Source organism: Globicephala melas, chromosome 19 (assembly GCF_963455315.2).
Source record: "Globicephala melas chromosome 19, mGloMel1.2, whole genome shotgun sequence".
Taxonomy (NCBI): Eukaryota; Metazoa; Chordata; class Mammalia; order Artiodactyla; family Delphinidae; genus Globicephala; species Globicephala melas.
In genome coordinates this window covers 35,159,728-35,176,834 of record NC_083332.1, presented here as the reverse complement: position 1 = coordinate 35,176,834, position 17,107 = coordinate 35,159,728, and the positions used below count along the sequence as shown (strand labels likewise).

General features: G+C 54.9%; 1 protein-coding gene across 1 annotated transcript in view; it reads right to left on the bottom strand.

Annotated features, from left to right (window-relative positions):
- Positions 1-17,107, bottom strand: part of CPNE2 (copine 2) — a 52,622-nt gene that overhangs the window by 16,441 nt on the left and 19,074 nt on the right. The window contains exons 2-11 of the mRNA XM_060289849.2: positions 14,123-14,337; positions 11,597-11,776; positions 9,709-9,783; positions 7,734-7,805; positions 6,550-6,633; positions 6,171-6,260; positions 5,097-5,195; positions 4,487-4,573; positions 2,562-2,621; positions 1,153-1,286 (exon numbers count right to left, since the gene is read on the bottom strand). Of these exons, the coding sequence (XP_060145832.1) occupies positions 1,153-1,286; positions 2,562-2,621; positions 4,487-4,573; positions 5,097-5,195; positions 6,171-6,260; positions 6,550-6,633; positions 7,734-7,805; positions 9,709-9,783; positions 11,597-11,776; positions 14,123-14,302 (1,061 nt within the window). The 5' untranslated portion in view covers positions 14,303-14,337. The remainder of the gene's footprint in view (positions 1-1,152; positions 1,287-2,561; positions 2,622-4,486; positions 4,574-5,096; positions 5,196-6,170; positions 6,261-6,549; positions 6,634-7,733; positions 7,806-9,708; positions 9,784-11,596; positions 11,777-14,122; positions 14,338-17,107) is intronic.

The following is a 17,107-nucleotide window of genomic DNA, read 5'->3' as shown; positions in this document are numbered from 1 at the left end:
CTTCTTGAACTACCTCTCCCAATCTGTTCCCTGTGGCAAACTCCTACTCATCCTCTAAGGCCCAATTCAAATGGCCCATTCTCTGTGGGTTTCCCTGAGACCCCAGGATGCCTCTCTCTTTGGTCCTCCCATAGCTCCTGTCTCACATGTAAACTGGTCTGAATGCCCATGAGAAGGCTCAGCAAAGGGGCTGAGTGGGTAGCTGGATACAAGGGTCTCTGGAGCAGCAACAGCAGGCTCCTCCACCCGACCACGCAGGTGGGGACTTCCACCTCCCCTGCTCTGCATGCCGTACCTCTCTTAATGTGGCCTGGGGTCACAGCCACCCCTTAGGCCCTGAGCCCCCTGGGAGTCAGAAGCTGCACCTTAGGCTGCCTCTCTCAAGGAGGCTGAAGTGCACACAGGATTCCTGAGCCTGCTCTTGTTCCTACCAAATTTGTGGGACCTGCTCCTTTCTCCCCTGCTCCCCATGTGTCCTCCTGGTCATTCCACACTCTAATCTGCAGGTCCAAACAAGCATCATCTGTGACAATGACATCACAACCCTCATGTGACTTCTGGATCCTCCAAGGCCCTCTTGACTTTGCATCTGGCCCAGCCTGTTGGTGGCCACACCCTCTACACAGCTTTCCCTGACTCTCCACTGTCCCCACCCCACCCAAAGATCTCCAGGAAGCGTGGTCATGGGAAGAGGATCCACACATGCTGGCTGCTCCTCTGAAGTTCCCAACAGGAGTGAGACTGTTAGACCATTAGGTGGCGGGTACAGGAATCAAAATGTCTGAGTTCCAGTTCCTTGATCTGGGTGACTTTGGATAAATTCTCTATCTACATCCTAGGCCTGTTTTCCCCCAGCTCTAACAGTGGAGGTTGCAGCAATAGCAAACAAATTTCATTTTCTATCCTGACTCATTTTCTTACTCGGTGTACCGTGTGGAGAAGGATCTCAGTATGGATCTGGGCTCAGTAAGTCAGAGATCAGCAGTTGATTAGCAATGTCTGCCACAGGTATGCACAGGTAACTGCATGCATGTCCTATGCTACTCATTCCTAGGTTTGATGATCTCTGGGTCCCTTCTAGCTTTGAAAAGCTGAACTTCCCAGGATGGATGGAGCCCAAGCTGACTAGTCAGAGTCCCTCCCCAAGCTTACCTGTCATAGTCCTGAATGATCTGCCCAACAGCCCAGATGGCTGACAAATATTCATTGGTGCCCATGGGGTTGATATAGTGCAAAGAGGAAGGGTCGAGGGGATTTCCATTGGAGGCTGTGAAGTCTATCCCAACCTGCAGAGTGGGGGAAAAGGCCACCCAGTGTGGTCAGAGACTCCAGCTCCCTATCTCACCTCCAGGGAACAGACAGGCTGATGGGACACAGGAAGCCCACTTCATCTCCCAGCCCTGGCCCACCCTTCCAAAAGATGGTCCAAAACCTGGAAACTGTCTGACTGTATTACTCCTCTGGCTCTAATGCCGTCTGTGGCTCCCTGTTGCCCAAGCATAGTCTATTGCCCAGATGTGACACAAAGCCAACTTACAGCCCCAAATTCCTTTTCCCCCCTCACTGTCCCAACCCACACACTCATCTACTCCCATTTCGAGGCATTTTTTCACTCTCTGCAGGGGAGGGGGGCTGTGGTGACCAGTGGGGTTACAGGTCAACAAGGCCAATCCTCTGCACCTCCTTATAGTCCTGCAGATGACTTCCAGCCCCCATGGGATCAGAAGCAGTGATAGACAGCAGGGAGGCTAGGTGGGAGGTGGGCAGAGTATGGGACCCTGGCAGGAGTTCTCCTCTGGGCTTGAGGCCCCCCTTCGGGTTAGGAACGGGAGAAGTCTATGGGGCATACACTCCAGGCCACCGGCAGAGTGACAATTCATTCTTCCAATGAGCATATACTGAGCAGGTGCTATGTGCCGGGCACTGAGTGATACACCGAGGGTGGAGGGAAAAAAAAAAACAGTGGCCCCGCACTCAGGACACTCACAGTCACTAGTTGCTAGTGGGACAGGGACAAGTGAAAAATACTTAAGAAGATTCAGAGTGGCGAGTGCCCTGAAGATAATAAAACAGGAGAAGTGACGAGGAACAGGAGGCATCAGGGGGAGATGACCTCTGTGTCACAGCCTGCAGGATGGCAGGGCAGCATCCGAGAAGGTTCTGGGGAAGAGCATTCCAGGCAGTGGGAACAGCAAATGCAAAGCCCCAAGACAGAGCAGAGCTTAGTGTGTTGGGGGAGGATCAGTGTGGACGGAGCTGAGTGAGCAAGGATGAGGGCATAGCAGATGAGGCAGGAAGGGAAGTGGGGAGGAATTTGGCTTTTTTTCCTTCTGAGGAAGTGTAACCAGTGACATTCTGAGGGCTGGGCAGCCAGGCCCTGACCTGCAGCTAAGCCCTGACTCAGGCCCATCCACCTATACCCTCTCCTCTGGCCAGACACACCCCTTGCCCTGGGGAGGATCCTTCCTGAAGTTTATCCCAAGTCCCTCCTGCTGCAATCATGGCCCAAGCCCTTAGGGAGGATCCTCACTGGGGTGGGCTGGGATGGGGGAGAGCCTTACAGTGAACATGAGCTGGCAGCCTCCCAGGATGTAGTCCAGGAAGGAGTAGTCCCGGTTTATCTGGAAGAAATCAGAGGCGTGAGTGGGCCCCTGCCCTGTACCTGAGGGCTCGCCTTCACTTGGCCACACTCCACAGATGACCTTTGGGGAGTTGTTGCTCTGTGCCCTGACAGGGGTCAAGGAGGCGGAAAAAGGCAGATGGACCTGATCTGATTACAACAAAACCCAAATCCCTCTATAACAAAGCACTCAGAGCAATGGTTACCAATAGGTGGGACACACACACACACACACACGCATGATGAGTCCAGGCAGTGTCTCTCTCACACACACACACGCATGATGAGTCCAGGCAGTGTCTCTCTCTCTCTCTCACACACACACACACGCATGAGTCCAGGCAGTCTCACACACACTCACACACACACACACACACACACACGCATGATGAGTCCAGGCAGTGTCTCTCTCTCTCTCACACACACACACACACACACACACACATACATGCATGATGAGTCCAGGCAGTGTCTCTCTCACACACACACACGCATGATGAGTCCAGGCAGTGTGTCTCTCTCACACACACACACACACACACACACACACACGATGAGTCCAGGCAGTGTCTCACACACACACGCATGATGAGTCCAGGCAGTGTCTCTCTCTCTCTCACATACACACACACGCATGATGAGTCCAGGCAGTGTCTCTCTCACACACACACACACACACACACGATGAGTCCAGGCAGTGTCTCTCACACTCACACACACACACACACACACACACACACACACACACACACACACGCGCGCGATGAGTCCAGGCAGTGTCCCAGGGCCCAGTGTAGCCCTTACCAACCTCAACTTTGAACAGAGAGATGCCAGGCCTCTGGCTCAAGGCCTTCTGCTGTAAATTAATAATTAATAAAGCTGCTGAAACATGGTTTGTTTGGATGGTCTTTGCCTCCTTTTGGCAAAGGATACTGGCCTTCCAATTTTGGTGGCGTTAGAAAGGTTCCTTTCAAAATAAATGTATTTAAGTAAAAAAAGACACCAAAATGGGGGGAGGAGGGGCTGAATACAAAACATAATAAGGCAGGTGGAAAAAATCATGAAGAGGGATGTGAATGACCCAAGTTTCAGAAATAAGGACCCGAAATCATGATGCTGCAACCTGCCAGCTTAACTTCTACAGGGCACTGCTACGTTGTGACCTCACTGAATGCTCACGTAAATCCTAGTCTCCAGACAAGGAAACTGAGGCCTGGGGTTGGCCAGCTGGTAGAGAGAGTGCCAGGACTTGGAACCTTCAGGCCCAGCATCCAGGGTCCTTGCTGCTCTGGCCTGGGCTGCCTTCCTTAACGTTCTACCTGATTCCAGCAGATACGTGGCCACCAGATATCCAGGGGGGCCTGGCCCCTGACCTCAGCCTGGCCACTGCCGGTGCAAACTTCATTGTCTTTGTGGACTTCAGTGGCCCCAGTTACACCACGGGCCAGTAACCTCAGCCCTCACTAGTGTCACTGCCAGAGCACAGGTCACCCTGGCCTGATATCCTCTGCCCCTCTGATGCTGAACATGCAATGGGCAAGCCTGGGAAGCAGTAACTCCCTATAGTTACGCTCCAACAAGGAAACCCTGGAAGGTCATCGCATGCCCTCCTTGACTTCCACAAAGGAATGTGATATGAGACTAACACTTTACATGCTTATCTTGTTAACCTTCCCATTCTATAGATGAGGAGACTGAGGCCCAGAGAGGTTAAGCTCAGGTCACAGTGCCAGGACATGGCAGAACCAGGATTTGAACCCAGGCCTTGCCGGCTCCAAACCCAACGCCCTGTCTCTTGTGCAGCGATATACCTCTGTGTGACCCCCAAACCGGGACTGTGCCCCATGCCCACCCATGCTGGCTCACCTTGCAGGAACGCAGGATAATGATGCCCGAGTTTTTATAGTTCTTCTTCTTCTTCTGCTTCTTGGGGTTGATACACTCAAACTCCCGCTGGGCAACACAGAAGAAAGAGGAGCTCAGCTTGGGGCTTCTGTGGGGACTGACCCTCTCCTGGGCCCCAGAATCTACTCCACAGGGGCAGCATGCCTCCTCCAGGAAGCCCCCCACCCCAGAAATGTTTCCTGCCACCTTAGGCTCATGCCAAGCTATATCTGCCCAAGGTCAGAAGATGTGCATCTGCCCTCCATCCCCAGACAACTCATCCATGTCATGTCCACTCATGCACCCAGAACTGTTGCCCAGAGCCTGGCTTCTCAGAGTTAAATAGACAGCTCCCCCAAGTACTCACTATGCACTAGGTACTTTACCTGTTTAATCTCATTTAATTCCCACTCTACTCTTCTGCCTCCACTTGACAGATGGGGAAACTGAGGCTCAGAGAGATTAAATGTCTTGCTCAAGGTCATAAGGCAGAGAGGTGGGATCTGGGCCCCAGTCTGCCTGATTCAAAAACCTGTGCCCCTTCCCCATCCCCTGCCGAGGTCCTGGGGTCACGCACATGTGCACATCTTACCGGGATGCCGTCACGAGCCTCACACATCTGTGACACCGAGGTCTGGAACTCACCGATGAAGTCATGGCCCCCGTCGTTGTCATAGTCATAGCACATAACCTGGAGTGGGTCCAGCGAGTCACCCCAGAGCTGCCCCACAGGAGGCACTCGCCAGCTCCTCTCAGCTCCCTGAGCAAATCCCATGCCTTTTTTGGGGGGTGGTACCTCCCTCTCCCCTCCAGATCTGACTAGCTGGCTTGGGATGATGCCGGTAGCTCCTGAACCGCCTCCTGCAGGAAGCCTTCCATGATTGCCGGGAAAAGGAGAAAGGGTGCCCGCTCTAGTAATGGAGGCCATTCCCTCTGGAGCAGGAAGCTGCACACCTCACACACCTGACACTGGGCTGCTAATCTATCTTGGGTGGTGGCCCACCTGGCCTCATGGGCCATGGTCTGGAGTCCTCCCTAGACTGCTATTTTTTTCCTGAGATGGGCACAAAAAGTCCCAGCTTGATATGCTCTCTAACTTAGCTGCCATGACACTCCTAGAAGGAAGGCAGGAATTGTTGTACCCATTGTACTGATGGGTAAACTGAGGCCTTGAGTGGGAAGCACTTGCCCAAAGTCTCACAGTGGCAGTAGTAGACCCAGAACTAGACCCCAAGTTTCCTGGTGCCCTGCCTGGGGATCCCTACATGGTCTCAGGGCCTCGCCCCACCTCGTCTGCTCTCAGACACGGCCCCTGAGGACTTAGGGCTTTCAGAGACTAGTAATCATCACCTTCATCACAGCAACAACACTTGGCTGTTTCCAAGGTGATTCTGCATTCATTATCCTAGCTAGCAGCACACAGCCCTCCGGAAAAAAAGAGCAGTCACTCTGTTCCCATTTGAGACAAGGGAATCACAGAGATGAGGGCCCTGCCCAGATCACTCAGAGGGTCAGGCAGACCTGGGACAAGGACTCAGGTCTCCTGCCCCTCCCCCCACAAGGGTTCTTTTTCCAGAGCTTTGCCAAGGCACCCCCAGGAAGCCTCAGGTAACCAGGAGGCCAGAGCTGGTAGGGTGGGCAGCAGGGTTCCCATAGCCCCCCTCACCTGAATGGGCTTCTCCACGTCCCCATCACACAGGGACACCAATGGCACAGTGAATGGCTTCCACACGGGGTCCAGAGTGTACTTGATCACCTGCAGGACAGTGAGAGGCAAGGGTGAACTCAGGCCCAGGGCCAGTACAGCTCTGGGGTGGGGCCAGCCCAATGGGACAGGGAGTGGCAAGGTGGAGAGACCCACAGCCATGCCTCTGGGGATGGAAGTGAGCATCCCTGTGATGGGGAGGGAACAAGTCCTTTAGGGGCCAGTTTGGGTTTTCCTGTGTACCGCAGGGCTGTGACTGCCTAGCCCCGTCCTGAGCTGTTGGGTGTGGCTGGACTACAGACCCACTGGCTCAGAGACCCCTGGAGCCCCACACACCCACCTCAGTCCTGTGGACCAGCATCCACTTGCCATCACCTCCTGGTTTATAAAACTCGAGAAATGGGTCTGACTTCCCAAAGAGGTCCTGGAGGAAGCGGGAGGATGTGGGTGAGGAAGGCATAATTCCACCGGATTCAGATGGGGTGGGGGTGTGGCCCCACTGCCTCCCACACCTGGCGTCAGGAGTGAGGGCTGTGGGCGGAGCCAGCCTGGCCCCTCTCCCCTCAGCCTCTGCAGGGCTCAGCAGACGCCCAGGGCAGTTGCAGCCCCCTGGGACCAAGCAGCAGCCCCGGGAGAAACTGCCCCATCCTGGGGTTACCAGAGCTTGGGCTCAGAGACCCTAAGACCTGGAGCCTGTAGACGTTACAATTCCAGCATCTTCAGTGGGGCAGGACGTCAAGAGGGAGATTGTTCCCAGGGCAGAGGGAGGCACCCAGCAGGATGGGATTTTAATTCATTTTAGTGGGATTCTGAAAAACTGAAACTATCCTAGCAGAAGAGTCCTTTAAAACTCCATTTATTTAAGCAAACATGGACTCTAAAGAGGCTATATTCAAGAGGGGGAGACATAAAATAAATGAGTAATACACATGAGGCAGCAATTAGTGTTAAGGAGACAAATAAAGGAGGAGGGGGCGGGATATCAGGGACCACTGCAATTTCAGGGAAGGCCTCACTAGGAGGTGACATGGAGGTGAGAGAGGGGCCTGCCATGAGAATATTCAGGGTAAAGAACATCCCAGGCAGAAAAGACAGCAAGTGCAAAGGTCCTGAGGCAGGACGGTGCCTGGTTTAATCCTAGGACAATGAAGAGGCTGATTTGGCTAAAACAGAATGAAAGTAGGGAATGCAGAAGGGGTGAGGTCAGGGAGTCGGGGGGAGCTGAGGACACATCAGGTGGGGTCCTGTAGGTTACTGTAAGGACCCTAGCATTTACACTACGTGGGATGGGGAGCCCCAACGAGTGGGTTTCCAGCCATGTCTTGAATATCTCTAAGTGATAGGAAACTCACTACCTCAGTGGTGAAGCAGTCCTAATTTGGGGTGGCAGGAGGGCCGTGTGCTATGGACTTGTCCCTGGAGGGGCAATGAAGGTGGTGGCCAGAACCCCCAGGCCACACAACCCCAGGGCTGGGGGAGGGTTCCTGCTCCTTGATGGAAAGCCCCCTCCCTTGCCTGCCTCACCTTCTTGTCCAGCTTCCTGCCCACCAGGCTCAGCGTGATGACCCGATTGTCTGAGAGCTCCTGGGCAGCAATCTGTAAGGCCAGAGGAACGCCGGGGGTCGGGTCTGTCCTGAGGCTCCCTCTGGCCTCCGTTCAGGCAGGCTGGACACAGGCTGCCCCAGGAGTCAACTCTCCAGGGCTAGGAGGGGAGTGGTGGGGAAGAGTGGTGCCAGGTGACCTGGGACGAGTCTCTCGTCTTCCTCAAACCTCAGTTTCCATCTTCTGGAAGATGGGGGTAATAACCCTTCTGGATATGAGGAATCAGAAAGTGACCCCAATGTGGCTCAAGAGATGGGCCATGAGATGGTGGGGGGGGGGGGATGAAGCAGGGACCAAACATGGAGGGTGGTCTTGAGCCCTAGAGAGAGGCTCTGGGCCAGCGAGCAGCCTGACAGACCCTCTCATGTCCCCACTGCAGATCCAGGGAGCACACACAACCACCTCAAAACACCAAGGTGTCGGAAATTCTAACAACTGCACTGTGCAGCCAGGGAAACTGAGGCCCAGGGCAGGCAAGGGACCACCCGAGCTCTTCTCTGCTGTCTCATCAGCTCACACCACTCATCTATCCTCCATGCCCTCCCCATCAGCCATGGCCCTCTGCCCCAGGCCAGCCAGTGATGCACCACCTGGGTGACCTCGAGGCTGCCATCTACCCTCTCTGGGCCTCTTCCTCTCACCTCCCCAGAGTGGCAGGGAAGGCCCTCTGGCCAACAGCAACCCAAGTGGGCAGGGCTCTCCCTCGGCTAGGACTTCCTCTGCTCCCACACCTCTGGGATGGCCTCACCTAACGAACTATTTGACCCTGAGAACCACAGACAGAGGCCAGGCTAGAGGCCCCTTCTCCCCTTCCCCTTCCCCCCCTCCAGCTGAGACCTGCTCAACAACCCCATAGGGTAGGCCCTATTACTGCCCCCATTTCACAGGAGGACAGAACCCAGGTCTGGAGGCAAACTGCTGGAAATGCTGGAGGTTGGCATACCCACTGGGTTGGGTCCTTCTGGGCTGGCTTCCACGTGGAGGGCAGCTGGCTTGTGAAGGCATTTAGATGGGGAGGTTTTAAACCCCAAGAGATGGGGGAGGCTGGGAGGGGACATTCCAGGTGGCAGGAACAGTGGATGAGGGCCTGGGGTAAGTGCAGGGTATGCTAAGAATTCAGTTTGCCTTGAACACAGGCCATGGACATGAACGGGGTAAAAAACAGCTGCGACTGCTGGGTCCCTCCCAGCCTGGAATGCATGGCTCCACAGGCAGTGGGAAGCCAGGAAGGCTCCAGGGCAGGGGAGTAAGGCCTGTGAACACACACAGGTACAGCCCTCCTCCCTCCAGAACCCCTGGCGTCACACAGGCTCTGAAGAGGGACAATCTAGGAGCGAACCTCACTAGCTGAACCGCCCAAGGGCACTTCCTCTCTGGGATTCAGTTCCCTCATCTGTAAAACCAGGTTTCCCCGCCTTCCGGAATTCTAATGACCGAAGAGCTCAGCCGCTCGAAGGGCCTGCGCATCGCAAGAATCACTGCGCTTCACAGGGATCACTGCGCATCGCAGGTATCATTGCGCATTGCAGCCACAAGCAGAGTTCCGGTGGGCAAGGCTCTGAAACGCCTGAAAGTCGCCCAAGAGGCCAGTGCCGGAAGTGGATGCAGGGAGGGCTCTGGAGGCCTCCAGGGAGGAGGAGTAGGGCCCCTGCCTGGGGAGCCACCGTGGGCACCCCTGGCAGTGCCCCCCACTCCCTGGTTTGGCAGCCCCAACACATCATATGTGGAGCCAGGAGCCCGTTGCTAAGAGACCTGTTGCTAAGTTGTAAGTTGGGCCTTTTTACTCCAAACAAAGCTGGTGATTATCTGCCAGTGAAGTGGCCCATTGATGGGGGAGGGCAGTGGGCAGTGTGGGGGGGGCCTGCAGAGAGCAGAGAGCGGGGAGCGGGGCTGGTACCGTAATCAAGCCCTTCCCCGCAGGCTTGTCATTCATCAGCAGCAGAGGCTGAGTGATCTTCTTGCTGGAGACGATCTGGAGGGAGAGAGGAGAGGCACTCACTCTGAGGGCTGGGGAAGAGACCCAGGGAGGAAAAAATCCTCAACAGGCACTGCTCACAGCACGATGCTCCATGCCAGGCGCTGGCTAAACCTCCCCCTGCGTGATCCCCGCCATGGGAGGCAGACAGCAACCACTGCTAACCCCACCGGGCAGCTGAGGAAACTGAGGCCCAGAGAGGTTAAGACACTTGCCCGAGGTCCCACAGCTGGGACAGAATCCCAGCAGTCGGATTCTGCTGACCTGGATGTCCCCAGGAAAAGGCTCTTGTAAGGCTCACTTTCTGGAGACTGCTGAAGGGAGGTTAGCCACGTAACTGCCTCCTCCAGAGTCATCCAGAGACCCCCACCCTCCCTCACGGTGTGACCCCTGATGGAGAGGATCAAACCCTGACGACTCCTATGTATTTTCATTGCTTTGAATAGTGAATACATTCACACAGAGTTCAAGGATCAATACAATATAGAAAGGACAAGTGGAACACATTGTAAGTCTCCCTCCCACCCGTCTCTGTACACCCCATTCCCACACCCTCCTTGTGCCACCACAGTTCTGTTTCTTGGGGAAAAGGCCAGTGTTTCTTTGTGCCAATGTGAGCATGTTCCTAGTCTCCCTGTGCTACTTTTTCTCCCTAGGTCCACTCTCTGCCCTTCTCCACCTTCTCTATGCCACTGCGGACTGCATCACCTGGCTCCCCTGTCTTACAGCTTGTTGGGGTCCAGCCAACGGGGGTGCCTGCAGGAGCTAGGAGAGCAGGAGGGGAGAAGGGCTGGGCGGAGCCTTGGCGGAAGGTTTGTTGCTCTTCATCGGCCTCGGCTCCAGTCCAGAGGCCTCCCCGTGGTGGCCACAGCTCTCCCCAGGACCTGGCGACACCACTTCCTGCCCCGCCCCTCCCTCCAGGCTAGGGGTGGCTGGGCTTCTGACAGGTGTCAGCCCTGTAAAGGTTTCCTCACCCCTTGTCGGTTCCTGCCCCTGCCCACTGGTCCTAAAGCTCTCTCCTCGGTTACCCTTTGAGGGTGTAGACACATGGCGGGGACCCTGAGAGACACACCCCACTTCTTACGTAACTGCTGGGCCCTTGCTTTTTTCATTGAACATCATCTCCTGGAAGGCCCAGGGCCTTTCAGTCTCCACTAGAACCTCTCGAAGCATTTTTCGTTTTATTCACCCACCATCCCTATAGACTGGGCAGAGAGCTCATCACTATCCCCAAGTAAAATATGGGGAAAGTGAGGCTCAGAAGGGTGTGGGGCTCGCTCTAGGGCACACAGCCATTAACAATGATCGGAACTTGTATCAGGAGCTCTTAGCCCTGCAACCTCCATAAGCTCACCAAGGAGTGAGCTGGAGGGGGAAATGTGGCCCACAGAGGGAAAGGAAGATGCCCAAGGTCACACAGTGAGCCAGCCATCAAGTGGGACTATCGTGGGTGTCTTGGTTGCTGGTCAGATGCTCCCATCCCAGGAAGTCAAGACCACACTTGCTTACTTCTACCACTGAGCAGCTCTGGCCACAGGGCGCCCCACTCCTGTGTGGCACTGTGCTCAGTGTCTTCCGAGGGGAACACTTCAGCCTGGCCCCAACCGCACCTGCCTACTTCCCCCTTTCTGTGCCTGCTGGCCCCCAAGGCTGTCCACATTTGTGATGCCACCTCGGGAGCCAGGCGGGAAAACAGGACCAGGGAAAGCAGGCAGCAGCAGACTCTCCAGGGGGCTGCCCCATCCTTGGGAGCCAGGTGACTTATGGCGGCACTGCACTGACCCCGCCCTCCTGGAGGAGCCCGGCTCACCGTGCCCAGGCTGCAGGAGAACTGGCCCAGGAAATCATGCTCCTCGAGCTGCGTGCTGGACTTGTCCTGGTCAAACAGGGCAAACTTGAGCTTCTGCACCTCCTCAAAATGGTAGTCAAGGACGAACTTCTTGGAGAAAGCGGGGTTGAGGTTGTTGACTGCAGTTTCTGTCCTGTCATACTGGCAGAGGGCAGGGAAACAGTTGTCAGAGTCAAGTAGCTGTTTCAACCCTTCTTGGGCTACAGGGAATCATGGTGCTTACTTGCTAAACACCCAATTCTGTGCCAGGCACTCATGGCCAGTTACCCAGATGGCTGAAACAATCATTACTCCCAGCTCACAGATAAGGACACTGAAGCACAGAGAGGTTAAGTGACTCACCCAAGGTCGAACAGCTAGAGGGCAGGGCCAAGATTTGAACCCAGTCCTGACTCTACCATTCACACTTTTTTTTTTTTTTTTTTTGCAGTATGTGGGCCTGTCACTGTGTGGCCTCTCCCATTGTGGAGCACAGGCTCCGGACGCACAGGCTCAGTGGCCATGGCTCACGGGCCCAGCCGCTCTGCAGCATGTGGGATCTTCTCGGACTGGGGCACGAACCCGTGTCCCCTGCATCAGCAGGCGGACTCTCAACCACTGCGTCACCAGGGAAGCCCACCATTCATACTTTTAACACACTGGTCCTGACTCCATACCCAGGTTCCAAGGTAAGAGGTCGGACCCTGTCCCTGCCTAGGTTAAGTGACAGAGGGAGTCCCTTTTCCCATCTGGACCTCAGTTTCCCCTTCTGTAAAATGAAAGGATTTGACACCTGTGGCTTTCATCCTTTATATTTGGGGAGAACCCTTTTTTCAAACCACATTTTACATGGAAGCTGAGAGAAGAAACAGAGAGAAGGAGGGGTACTTAGTGGGGAGGTGAGGTCAGGGGTTCCCCATCTCCCCGGAGGCAGGTGTCTGTACCTTCCTCAAACCATGGAATGTCAAAACCAGGAACCGAGCGTCCCCTACCTAGTGTGGAGACCGAGGCCTGGGGAAGGGCAGGGCCTTGCACTGTGGGTCTCTGGTGGGGCTGGGACAGGAACCCCGCCTCCCGGCCTCTCTGCACTGAGGCCCCAAACCACGGAATCTGGGTGACAGTCTATTTTAGGGCCTGGGCTGTGTTGATTTTTCCTCCCACCCATCCCATTTCCAAGGGCCAGAGAGCAGCAGGGACGGAAGAGGTCTTGGCCCTGAGTTATTTTTAGCCAGGGTGTCTGGCCTGGGTGGGAGCGAGATTGTCAGGGAGGGTGGGGGGCATGTCATGAGTGGGGGTGGGTGCAGTGGGGGAGGACATCACTCCCCGAGGGGCAGGGGCGGGGGGAGTTCCGGAGACCTGTCAGAGGGGACTCTGGACATGCTGGCCTCAGGCCTGGGGCTTCCCCTGGAAATCCTCGGCTGACCTCATGCCCCACCTCCCACTTCTGGCTGTACCACCAACGTGCTCGGTGAAACAGGTAAGTCCCTCCCCGCTCTGGGCCCCAGTTCTCCTCTGTAAAATGGGTCAACAATCCCAGCCCATTTCCTTGGCATCACAAGAAGGAGCCAACATCTGTGGAAATTCTTTGTAAACCACAGTATGTTCTGTGGGACGCCCACCGAGGCCTCATTAAATAACTATGAAAAATAGAAACATATTTTGGAAAATTTATATGCATGTAAAACTGTCTGGAAGGCTGGATACCAAACCATTAACAGTTGGTTCTCCCTGACAGGCGGGTTCCCAACCATTTTGATTTTCTTCTCTAGGTCTACCTGGATTTTCTAAATTTACTGCAATGAATATAGACCCCTTTCGGAATAGGAAACAAAGCCATTTTTAAACGTTGAAAGTCTTAACAGTTTGGATTTCTTAATATCCTTCCTTAAGCTGCATCTTTCCCCAGCCCTCAGGCAAAAGTCTTCCAGCTCAGAAGTCGTTGGCTGTGGCACCATCAACATCCCCAGCTCTGGGACTCTCCAAGGTAGGCAGGGAAAGAAAATCCTCATTTCACAGATGAGGAGACAGGCTCAGAGAGGGATAGCCACCTGCCCAAGCCCACACAGCAGGGAGTGACAGAGCTGGGTCTTGGTCCAGCTCTGGGACCAAAGCCTGAGTTCCCTATTTCTCTGTTTGCTCCTCACTGACTGTGCTCATTTAGGAATAAGAGGAGAAAGTTATTTTAAAAATGAAAGCAAGCATTTGGCAAAACTCTAAGGTTTTAACTATATATTATAGTAACTTAAAATATTATAGAACACTAAATATAAAATTATATAAATATAAATCTATGAATTATAATAAACACAAATATAATTATTTTAAGTACTGTTATAAACATTTTAAATAAAATTTGATTTTCAGAATAACAATTTTCTAAGTAACCCCCGGCCCACACTGCAAGTACTTCCAAGGGCCTGACCCCAGGTCCCTGGGATACAGTGAGAGCCCCTCCCCAGCGACCGAGCCACCCTCCACCCATTGCAGCTGCACACAGAGGGGCCTCACCTCACTCCACCTGCCATTATTCTCTGTGAAGAGGACACAGAAGGGGTCAGACTTAGAGGTGACGTCCCGGTCCAGCAGGTTCTGGCCGCTCACTGACAACTCCACCTTGCACACGCAGTACTGGGAGCCCACGGGGGCCACCCCCGGTGCTGGGGCACCTCCACCCGGCATGTAGGCCATGGGGGTCGGCAACGGCGGCAGCAGCTCCTCGCAGTCTGAGGGGACAGCATTGGGGGGTCAGAGAGGGGACAGACATCTGCTGCGCCACTCCACCCTGGGGAGGCGTCACCACCTGACCCTCAAGGTGTGGTTAAAGATGGAAGAAAAGGAGTGTGTGTGGGGCAGGGTGGCAGTGGGGAGGATGACATGGGCAAAAGCTTGGAGAAAGAATGCAGGAAATGCGTGAAAAAGGAGTCTCCGGTAGGTGTGTTTAGTTTGTCTTTAAAGTCATTCTCTGCTTTGGTCCGTCTTTACCTGTGAGATACACCCAGGTCCAAGCTGCCCCTGTCAGATCAGCAACAAATCACAGTGGACACAGGCATCCCAATCATTTTGCCAGGAAAACCTGGGCTTCTCCTGAGCAACTGACATATCGGCATCTTGCGGCTACGACAGAGCTTGTAATTGCTCAGGTTTCCCTCAGTGCTTTGGCCGCTAGGAAGCTACCTTCTGGTCACTTATACAAAACTTGACTTTGTTCATTATCTGTCTTGTTCATCCTGTATCACCAGCCTAAGCACAGTGACCGGTCCATAGGAGGCACTCAGTTTACATTTGTTGAATAAAAAAAAAGGTACGTGTATAAATCAACGAATGCACGAACGCTCCGTATCGCTCAGATCTTGCCTGAGTTGGTCCTTATCCTCAGCTCTCTGTGCCTCAGTTTCCTCATGTGCTAACGACACATCATGACACAGTCCTACGAGGTGTGGTCAGATCTTATTTCCACTGGCACATCTGAAGTTCACCCAGGCCCGCCTTCCAGCATCAGCCACCCGGCAAGATGTCCATTTTGGACATCCCTATTCCCCGCTCCCCGCGGCGGGTCACAGGTTTGCTCATCCCTCCCTGACTCGGCACGGCCACCCTGCGGCACACACGCAGCTCTCCAGCCCCTCCGATGGAAACTAGTTTTTACACGACAAGAATAAATACTGCAGGCAAACTGCAGTGCTGTGCTGATGCTCTGGGCTCGTGTGACTATAATGAGGTTCTGTTCTAGGGACAGACGGTGGGAGGGAGGAGGCTGAGCACCGGCTTTGTCACTGTCCAGGTCCTCTCCCTGTCAGGTATGCCCAGGGCGCTGTGTCTGGAGCGGAAGAGGGGACCGCGCTCGCGCAGGCCTCCTGCAGACCGGGGCTGCGTGTGCCCAGCGACGGGCTGGGGTCAGAGGGAGAGGGAGCGGGCCCAGCAATGCCACTGTGGCTCGGTCCTTCCCGCTTGGATCACAGCCACCTCCTCGCCAGCCTCCCTGCTGCCTCTCCTTAGTCTAACCACCCCTTGTCCCCACAGGGACTAGAGTGAGCTTTGAAAAACACAAATTGGACCATGACACCTCTCTGCTTAAAACCCTCCAAGAAAAAAAAAAAAAAAAAAACCCTCCAAGACTTCCATCACTCTCCGAATAAAGCCCCAGCTCCCTCTGGGAGCCTGGAGCCCGCAGGACCTGGCTGCCCTCCGCAGCTCTCAGCCAGCCTGGAACATGAGGTCCTAGAGGGCTGGAGCTGGGTAGTCTTCTTACCACAGGATCCCAGCTCTGGCACAGGTCTTGGGACTTGGCAGACACTCAGTCAACACTCTAGAGTGAATGAATGAGCCTCAGTGTCCCCCGCTGGAGGGTGAGGCAATTTTAGGAACTGCCCCGCCAGAGTGAATAAGGATCAGAGACATCATGCGGGTGAAGTGCTCAGCTTGTAGTCAGGGCTGGTCAGCATGGTCAGGTGGGTTCATGCTCTCAGAAGGAATGGCCTCCTCTCACCTCCCTCCTCTGGGGCAGCGCAGGGCCAGTTACCCACTCGACAGTCAGGGGATAAGATACTAGTCAAGGAGTTGGAACCTGGCCTTTGTGGGTAAGTATTTGGGGGCTGACTCGTCCACACAGAAGCTGAGAGAACACCTGTTTATGCTTACAACTACCTGGGGTGGGGTGGGGGGCACAAGAGTCACCCCCATTTTGCAGATAAGGAAACTGAGGCTCAGAGTAGAAGTCACCTGTACAATGTCACACAGTCAGGAAACAGAGGCAGGCTGTGAACCAATTTTCCAGACTCCCAGGCCAACGTACGGCCTTCTGGCCAGGGCCAGGGGACTGCTGGGCATGGTGGGGACCTAGAACCAGGTGGGGGCATCTGGGGAGTCAGCCAGGCCAAAGGGAGCCTGAGGCTAAGAAAACCCCGGCGCCCCCAAGGTCACCAGTTCCTCTGGCGTTACCCTGCCCGCACCCCTGTCTCTCCCATCATCACTAATGGGGTGGATTCCAGCTCACCCACCCCTCTCCACCTCACAGGCCCCCTTCATGACATGCTAGATGCCATTTGGGCCACCATCCCCCATACTGCCAAGTCAGACACCTCTGTTTTCATCCCGTACCTGAGGGGTATCAGGTACACACACCCAGGTTCCCACATTTCCTTGTGCACGTCACACCGATACGCACGCGCACACATGCCCGCAGGCTAACAGATGCAAAGGCAAGCGCTGGTATGGACACTCTGGGGCCACTTCTCCCCCGCCCTCCCCCTGGTCTGAGCTACCATCATCCCTCGCCTAGGTTACTGCACTTCCTCCTACCCCTCACTGGCTCCAGCCTGGCTGAGGGTGTGGCCAGGAGGGCCAGGCCCAGGGGACAGTCCTCAGAGCCCACTGTGGCCCCACCTGGATCAGCCTGCAGGCCCCAGAGAGAGTGAGTGATGAGTGGGCGGGGAAGGGGGCACTCCTCCCCCAGCTAGGGGCAGGTCCCCCATCCCCAACTCACCCTCTGCTTGG